Source organism: Populus alba, chromosome 9 (assembly GCF_005239225.2).
Source record: "Populus alba chromosome 9, ASM523922v2, whole genome shotgun sequence".
NCBI classification, from domain to species: Eukaryota; Viridiplantae; Streptophyta; class Magnoliopsida; order Malpighiales; family Salicaceae; genus Populus; species Populus alba.
The window spans coordinates 4,164,372-4,173,887 of NC_133292.1; the positions used below are offsets into that span (position 1 = coordinate 4,164,372).

The 9,516-nt window shown below is 37.4% G+C and overlaps 1 protein-coding gene across 3 annotated transcripts; it reads left to right on the plus strand.

The window, feature by feature from the left end:
- Positions 1-7,426, plus strand: LOC118034646 (pumilio homolog 2). 3 transcript variants are annotated; one of them, XM_035039983.2, is made up of 10 exons: positions 1-1,199; positions 1,862-3,447; positions 3,536-3,677; positions 3,855-3,962; positions 4,399-4,611; positions 4,697-4,807; positions 5,612-5,806; positions 6,025-6,199; positions 6,976-7,061; positions 7,180-7,426. In XM_035039983.2, exons 1-9 carry the CDS (start codon positions 570-572, stop codon positions 7,014-7,016), a joined length of 3,201 nt encoding a protein of 1,066 aa, XP_034895874.1. In that variant the 5' UTR covers positions 1-569; the 3' UTR covers positions 7,017-7,061; positions 7,180-7,426. The 3 variants fall into 3 exon arrangements, with proteins under 3 accessions (XP_034895874.1, XP_034895873.1, XP_034895875.1); XM_035039984.2 differs by having other exon boundaries at positions 4-378; positions 590-1,199; positions 6,976-7,426; XM_035039982.2 differs by having other exon boundaries at positions 2-1,199; positions 6,976-7,426.
- Positions 7,427-9,516: the final 2,090 nt, after the last annotated feature.

Sequence of the window (9,516 nt, forward strand, 5' to 3'; positions counted from 1 at the left end):
ATATATATAAATATCTTACTGTATTTAATCAACTCCTGTGGTGGTGATATTGGATACTCAATTCACTCCAACATTAGAACAAAACCCTAAGGGTTCTTGTAAGAACCAATCGCCGCCAGATTGATCTTCTCCTTCAATAGGAGTATAAAACCCTTTTCCTCTCTTGTTTCTTGAAGAAAAAGTTCTTCTCTTTCATTATCTCTCTTCCACATACGATTTTTGTTGCATGTAAGCATGGCGCACAAAGTTGTGTACTTTGTTTCATGAAATTGATTTGTAAGGCAGGAGAGCAAAAACCCATCCTTCTATGTTGCTGTTTTATGCTTGAAAATGGAACCCTTTTGCAGTTAGGATTGGGTAATTATATTCATCCATAAGGTAGGTGTAAAAGTTTTGATCTTTTTTCTAGTTAAAAAGTTACCATCTTCAAGCTGTAAGTAGGGTCTTGGCTATTTCAAGCGTATGCAAGTTTTAATTTTCGAGACTGTTTAGGGTGTGATTATAAGTTGTGGGTGTTGATCAGTTTTTGAGTTGTTATAGTGGGTAATGGTCAAATTGGAGTCTTGAATATGTTATCTGAATTGGGCAGGAGACCGATGATAGGAGCTAATGATGGATCATTCGGTGATGATTTAGAGGAGTTAGGGTTATTGTTGCGTGAGCAACGTAGGCAAGAGGCTGATGATCGTGAGAAAGAGCTCAATTTGTACAGGAGTGGCTCTGCACCTCCAACCGTGGAGGGTTCATTGAATGCAGTCGGGGGCTTGTTTGGTGGTGGAGGCCATGGTGGTGCCTCTTTTTCAGACTTTGCTAGCGGAAAAAATGGGAATGGGTTCATAACCGAGAAGGAGCTTAGGTCTGATCCAGCTTACTTATCCTACTACTATTCGAATGTGAATTTGAACCCAAGGCTTCCGCCTCCTTTGCTGTCGAAGGAGGATTGGAGGTCTGCACAGAGATTGAAGAGTGGAAGTTCTGTTTTAGGCGGGATTGGAGATAGGAGGAAAGCTAGTGGAGCTGACAATGGTAATGGTAGATCAATGTTTTCAATGCCACCGGGGTTTGAATCGAGGAAACAGGAAGGTGAGGTTGAGTCTGAGAACGTTTCTGGCTCCACAGAATGGGGAGGTGGTGGGCTGATTGGTTTACCAGGATTTGGATTTGCCAGCAAACAGAAGAGCCTTGCTGAAATATTTCAGGTTAATTTCTATGATTTTGCTCAAGTCATGTTTCCTTATGTTTGTGAATCTCTATTTTTTTGTGTGGTATCTTCTTTTTATCTTTATGGCATCAAGAATATCGTTGGATTATTTTCCTTGAAATTTCAGATGTGGTATTCATTACTTCCTACTAAGGTTTGACACGTAATCTGATTTGTGCATGGAAGAAATAAAGAAGTGTTTTGCTGTCCTTTTCTGATTGCCTACTTTTAATGTTATTGAAAATCAGTTTGTTTTCTTGGGCTATTTTATCTGTGTTTGTTGAGTTCTCTATGGCTTGCAATCATTTTGCATTCAGTTTTTTAGTGTGCAAAAATGGTATAGGTGATGTATCAAGAATCTGCCCATGACAAATTGATACAATAAAGAGTTATTATTCTCAAATACATGCGAAGTAGTCAATGAACTGCTCAGTATGTTTAACTTGTGAAGTCTGAGGAGCTTTTGGTTGTAATGTGGGATTTAGTTATGTCTGTGAATGTTCAGAGGCCATTATGAGGCCTACGCAAGACATATACTTTGAACTTGAGCTTTGGATTGTGATTGAGTTTCAAGTGCATTATATATGGCCTAAAAGTTGCCTCCTTTGGATTGTTCACTCCACTATTATTCTTATGATCTGGTGTCTTGTATCCATGCAGGATGAATTGGGCCGTACAACTCTTGTGACAGGCCCCCCATCTCGCCCTGCTAGCTGTAATGCGTTTCATGAAAATGTTGAGACCATAGGTTCAGCTGAAGCGGAGTTGGCTCATTTGCGCCGTGAATTAGCATCTGCAGATACTTTACGATCAAGGGTGAATGATCAGGGCTCATCTTCTGTTCAAAATATTGGCCAGGCATCTTCTTATAGTTATGCTGCTGCTCTTGGTGCCTCCTTGTCTGGGAGAACTACTCCTGATCCTCAACATGTTGCCAGGGCTCCTAGTCCTTGTCCTACACCCATTGGACAAGGGAGAGTTACCACATCTGAAAAGAGAGGCATGGCTAGTTCAAACTCATTCAATGGAACCTCATCTGGTATGAGGGAGTCTGCAGAATTTGCAGCTGCCTTTTCTGGCATGAACCTGTCAACAAATGGTGTAATAGATGGAGAAAGCCATTTGCCATCACAGGCTGAACAGGATGTTGACAACCACCAGAATTATCTCTTTGGTCTCCAAGGTGGTCAGAATCATCTGAAGCAAAATACTTACTTAAAGAAGTCTGAATCTGGGCATTTACACATGTCTTCTGCCCCTCAATCTACCAAATTGTCATATTCTGATTTGGTTAAGAGCAATGGTGGTGAGCCAGACCTCATCAGCTCATCCTTGATGGCTGATAGGCAGGTTGAACTGCAAAAGTTGGCTGTTCCTAGTGGCAATTCTTACATGAAAGGATCACCTACCTCCACCCTTGGTGGTGGAGTGGGCTTGCCTTCACAGTATCAGCATCTAGATGGTATGAATTCATCACTTCCAAACTATGGATTGGGTGGTTATTCCATAAATCCAGCACTGGCATCCATGATCGCTAACCAGCTTGGCACAGGTAACCTGCCTCCATTATTTGAAAATGTTGCTGCAGCATCTGCTATGGCCATCCCTGGAATGGACTCAAGAGTGCTTGGAGGAGGTTTGGGGTCTGGAGCAAATCTAACTGCTGCTTCATTGGAATCTCATAATCTTGGGAGAGTGGGGAGTCCCATAGCAGGAAGTGCTCTTCAGGCTCCTTATGTTGATCCGGTGTATCTCCAGTACTTGAGGACTCCTGAGTATGCTACTACCCAGCTTTCTGCTATTAATGATCCCTCAGTTGATAGGAGCTACTTGGGTAATTCATACTTGAATTACCTTGAAATTCAAAAGGCTTATGGTTTTCTGTCATCTCAGAAATCACAGTATGGAGTCCCATTAGGTGGTAAATCTGGTAGTTCTAATCATCATGGTTATTTTGGGAATCCTGGCTTTGGTGTTGGTATGTCATATCCTGGAAGTCCCCTGGCAAGTCCTGTCATTCCAAATTCCCCAGTCGGACCTGGGAGTCCCATGAGACACAATGAGCTGAATATGCGTTTTTCTTCTGGAATGAGTAACTTAGCAGGGGGCATCATGGGACCCTGGCACTTGGATGCAGGATGCAACATAGATGAAAGCTTTGCATCATCCCTATTAGAAGAATTTAAGAGCAACAAAACTAAGTGTCTTGAACTTTCAGAAATTGCTGGTCATGTTGTTGAGTTCAGGTATTTATTGCACAAAAAATCATCTCATGTTCATTCATTATGTTATTGTTTTGATTTAATTCAATGATTTGTAATCACTTACGAGCAGTGCCGATCAGTATGGGAGCCGATTCATTCAACAAAAACTTGAGACTGCCACAACAGATGAGAAAAATATGGTTTATCAGGAAATCATGCCCCAGGCTCTTGCTCTGATGACTGATGTGTTTGGTAATTATGTAATTCAGAAGGTACCAGATATCTATGCTTTGTTAATATACACTCTGTTATGTTTATATGGGTTCTTCTTATGAAAGTGTTTGTATTTGTGTATAGTTTTTCGAGCATGGGCTTCCATGCTTTGTTAATATACACTTTGTTATGTTTTAATGGTTTCCTCTTATGAAAGTGTCTGTATTTGTATATAGTTTTTCGAGCATGGGCTTCCATCACAGAGAAGAGAATTGGCGGGCAAGCTTTTAGGTCATGTTTTGACACTTAGCCTTCAAATGTATGGCTGTCGAGTGATCCAGAAGGTACCGTTAGCTTTTCTACCATGTTGCAATTTAATGTTACATGATACACCCTGATACATCTTCATTTGTGGATTATATTATGATGGTGCCTGAAAGTATAATTCTGAGGAAAAAAATGTTTACTTCTGGTTCATAAGAAAAGTGTTGGTCAAATGGCTAAAAAAATCCTTCATTATTGGGTTTGTGGACACCAATTTGCATAATGAAGTGTCCTGTGTTTGCACCTTGGTGACAACAAAGTTACCTATTCTGAAGGGTGCTTACGTATTTGTGTCTTGCTTTGGCCATTGCACCTTAGAATAGAGTAATTTGCCTTCATTATGCATGAATTTACAGAGATCCTTTGAAAACACTCTCCAATCAACCTAAGTCCGATATTATCCAGTGCACCTACTGAAGTTGTTGATTGTAACATATTCATTTTTATATTGTTCAGGCCATTGAGGTTGTTGACCTAGAACAGAAAATAAAGATGGTCGAAGAGCTTGATGGTCATGTAATGCGGTGTGTACGTGACCAGAATGGGAACCATGTCATCCAAAAGTGTATCGAATGTATTCCTGAAGATAATATTCAGTTTATTGTCACAACATTCTTTGATCAAGTCGTGATTCTCTCCACCCATCCGTATGGGTGTCGTGTGATACAGGTTTGAAATGATTTCTTGCATTTTTCAATTCTGTGGACCTTTCTGGAAGAAAAGAAAATTACATGGCCATTTCTTTAATTTGCAGAGGATACTGGAGCACTGCGAGGACGCAAAGACACAGAGTAAAGTTATGGATGAGATTTTGGGAGCTGTTAGTATGTTGGCACAAGATCAATATGGAAATTATGTGGTTCAGGTTGGTTTTTCCTTTCAAGGACTCCCACTTTGGATGCATATATGCCACTACCTTTCTGATTGAGTGCTATAACTTTTATCTCATGTAAGCTCTTGGTATGGACAGTACAGTTCTCTGTTTTTCATAAAAGAATTGGTCTTGATGTTTGCTTACAATTTATGAAAAGTGGTCCAGGTATTCTTGAGAAAACAGGAAGGAAGTCTTAGCAGTGTTTAGGAATTTTAATGTGTTTTTGATACAGCTTGGCTGAATCTCCAGCTCTATTACCTTCATGTTTCTCATCCTTTATCTCTGTCAGTGCTTTAGGAACACCCATTCCTGCTTTGGAAGCTCTATCACGTGAATGAGTTTCTTGTCATTATCCCCCTTTAAGACGTGGTTCTATTTGGTAATTAGATAAATACAGTCATCAATAGAGTGTATTGCACTGCTTCTCTTATTTCTCTTATAAAAGAGTTATGTGCACCCCTGTATTTTTTTGAACTGACCAATAACATTTGAGTGCTACATATGCAGCATACTAATGACATTTATTTGATCCATATGCAAGCATACTGATAATATTTAAGAAAGAGATCGCTTCTTATAGAATTATGAATAAAATTTCATTTCTAAGATACAGATGCTGTCATTTCTTTTGTTACTGTTTTATGGCAGTTGGAATTTCTTCTCTGGATGCTGCTTATTAGCCATGCTGTGTGTTTGCAGGAATTACATTTCCCAATTATTTTTAATCACACTTGTCGTGTTGTCTTATTTTTAATCTTTATTGATTTGATTGGGTATTGGCTTCTGTTTTAACAGCATGTGCTGGAACATGGAAAATCTCATGAACGATCTGCTATCATCAAGGAGTTAGCTGGGAGGATTGTTCAGATGAGTCAGCAAAAGTTTGCCTCCAATGTTGTAGAGAAGTGTTTAACATTTAGTGGTCCTTCTGAACGTCAACTACTGGTCAATGAAATGCTAGGCACCACTGATGAAAATGAGCCTCTTCAGGTTTTGCAACTTTCTATGCACTTTTGCTTGTTAGAATAAAAGAACTTTGTAGTTTTCAACTATATATATATATATATATATATATATATATTTTTTTTTTTTTTGTGCGGGTGTGCTTGTGCACTTGTGCATATTTCAAATTTTGCATATGCCCTTATCATGATTAAGCATAATCATTTCCCAATTTCTTCTGCTAATGTTTCCGCTCATCTGTCCAGGCAATGATGAAAGATCAGTTTGCTAACTATGTTGTACAAAAAGTGCTGGAGACATGTGATGACCAACAGCGTGAGCTGATCCTTACAAGAATAAAAGTTCATTTAACTGCATTGAAGAAGTACACCTATGGAAAGCACATTGTTGCACGTGTAGAGAAACTTGTTGCTGCTGGGGGTAGGCATTGTTTCATGCTTATGATATTAACCTGATTTTGATTTGTAAATATGTCTCTGTATATTTGAAGTAAATAACACTAGTACCTTTTCACCTTCGTTGGGGACCTTGGCATGGCACATACTAGTAAACTTTTGAACTGTTGCCACTCAGGATCCCTGGGAACCTTGGTGGAGCATTAGGCTCTGAAAGAGGAAAGGTTAATGTGTTTAAAATAGCTGCTTCATGTGGTTTGAAGACATCTATCTGCCTCTGTCATTTGCAGTTTCAGCCTGTTTGATAGCTTGATTAGTTTACCTGGAATTTACTGTTGCATCTTGAAGTTAGCTGCCAATTATTTGTTCATGAATTTCACCAAAGCAACAATTGACTGAGTTATTTTGCATTACTATGGGTTTGCATGCATTTGCATTTAAGCATATGTTTTGCTTTGGAAAGTTGTCATTCAGTACCTGCGTTTAAATTCTTCAATCGACTTCCTCCAAAAAATGAGCCTATTGTTAAATGTTTCATGAACGCTCTGTTGATTGACAATATAAATGTATAACTGAGACATGTTTATGTGAAGAAAGTTTATGCTTTCATTACCATTTTCTCCTCTATAGAAACAAAACAGACCTGGTGCATGCAAGACGAAGCTGGTAATGCTTTATAGCTGTGATGCTTTATAGCTATTTTGATCTGAACTATACCTCATGTCATATTGCTATGTGGTAGGAAGACCACATAATTTCTTCAATGTCGACTAGCTCTCATTAATCTTAAATTGCTTGCAGAAAGGAGAATTGCTGCGCAGTCCCTGCACCCTGCTGCTTAGTTCTAATAGGAAAGAAAGTTGTTTGTACAGCTAACCGAAGCTAGTGTGAGCTTCCTCTCTTTCTTCCTTCCTGTTTTAGAGCTACGTATTTACCTATCTTTTCAGAGAGGTATGGGCTGTTTGAAAATAAAGCTGCTTGTACCTGAAACTGTACATTCTGTAGTTTAAGGTTTATACATAGAGTCGAGCAAGCCGAGGTTCAGATGTTGAATACAACCTGATGCCCCCTGCAGAGGAGATAAATGACATACGACTTCTTAAGGGTTTAAAAATGTGGAGGTAGTCTAAACGTGATATGTACAAATGTTGCTATGTGGAGAGCTGCTAATGTTTAGGTGAGGCCAGAGTTTCATTCCCATGTATCCGGATTTTACTTTTTTTCTCTCTTAAAGTACATTTTTCTTTCGTTATTCAAGTGTGGTTTTTGTTTGTGCGAGTCTGGCTGCTATATATCTATTATCTTGTCATGATGCTTCTGTTGTCCACTTCTTGCTCCTGCGTCTCTTGCTAGAGAAAGAACAAACCTTGTTCAGTTGTGATTTCTCATCTTTTACCCCCCTTCTGGGCTGATCAAAGCTTGCTTGTTAGGCAGGGAAAACCAAATTTTATGTTTTTTTGAAGTTCACGAGTTTTTTTAATGAGAGTAATAATAATTCTTCTCGAAATAGAACGAGCATTCTCACATGATTGCTTCATGTGCTGTTGGGATCATCCTTCATGTTATCTCCCTGCTTGCAATGCAGTTTTGAAAGGGTTGGAGAGATGTTCACTTGCCATACAATATCACTGTATCCAGTTTCAATCTGTGGAGACATGTATTATATTTGTTGGTGAGAGCTCTCGAACTTCAATTTTTCTCAAAGTTATAGAGGCCAAGGGTGAAGAACTCGAACTTCAATTTTTCTGAAAGTTATAGAGGCCAAGGGTGAAGAATCTTAGAGCGTGTTTGGCAGTGTGGTAGCGGTTGCTTTTCAAATAGTTTTTCATGCCGAAATACATGTCAATAATGTTTTTTCATTTTTTAAAAATCATTTTTGACATCAGCACATCAAAATAATCTAAAAAATACAAATTGAATTTAATTTTATCAAAAAAAAAAAAAATTTTCAAATTTGCACCAAACACATGTACAAACGCAGAGACAAACAGTTAACGAAACTAACCAGCAGTTGTTTCACCTACGTTCAACTGAAACAACTAATGTTCTAGAAGAGCAGGTTAGCTTCTGTTTTTAAAATATTGACATGAAAATTATAAAAAAAAAACCTTGCAATAATGTCAAACACACAAGGCTGCAATTTTCGTCTATTGAGTCAAATATATAAGAAAATTAGTGTGAAAGGACATAATTGTTCCTAATCACTGGGTAATGTAGAATCAGTTATCACCACCACATATGAATAAGCAATGAGACATTAAAAAATAAGATATACAGTGCGACAGCTATTATTTTATAAAGTTTGTTTTAAAATATATTAAAATAATATTCTTTATTTTTTAAAAATTATTTTTAATATTAACCTATCAAAAAAATATAAAAATTATTTTTAATATTAACCTATAAAAAAGAATCAAGCTTACACGGGACTCCTAAAATAGTTAATCTTCTGCTCAAAGCCTCTTGCCCCAGACCTTGCCACCACCTTTCTCTTCCCACCACCTTTTCCTTCTGATAAAAGTAGTGACTAGAAATCACAGATAGAGCAGACTGGAATGATAGTGCCGCCTCCACCATCATTTGTGGTGGACACCGTCTGATGGAAACTCTCGAAGTGGGGCTGTATCTGAAAGGCACGACGGCGACGACGACTTCTTCAGGGTTCGCTTAAATTCTCCAGATTTGCATGCTCCTTAAGAACTTCCTTGACCGCCAAACCAATATCTTACTGTCATTAATTTATGGTCACATTCATGCATTTAATATTACACGCATGCACGTACTATTCCTTTCATGGTTTTATTTTAATTGGATCTTTTTTTTAAAAAAATTTGATATTGATTTTTTTTTCTTCATTTTTTTTATATCTTTTTTAAACTTTGGATTGATTTGAATTTCATCCTTTAATTAAAATTTTTAACTTGTTATTTTTTAAAAAACAATTTTGGTGCTCCTTCTCTTTGTGGTTTCTTTTTTATTTCTTTTGTGAAATTATTTTTTTAGCTCTTTAATCCAAAATTATCCATCATTTTTTTTATATAAAAAATTGATCCTTATTTTTTTTGTGATTGAGTTTTATTTTTTTAATTTCATTATTTGAAATTTTATTTATTGAAAGTGGGGCTTCATGATTTTTCCGGTTTGATGCTCCTAAACAAATAGCTTGAGTATTGGGTTTTATAAGCTAATAAGGGTTCACATTGTTTTTTTTTTTTTACTTATTTTTTTTTATCTTATTACTAAACATTGATTTTTTTTTTAAAATAAGTTTCATGGTTTTTTTATTTTTTATTTTATAGGGCTATCCAATCTCATGACCTGACTTATGAGTTTAACGAGTTA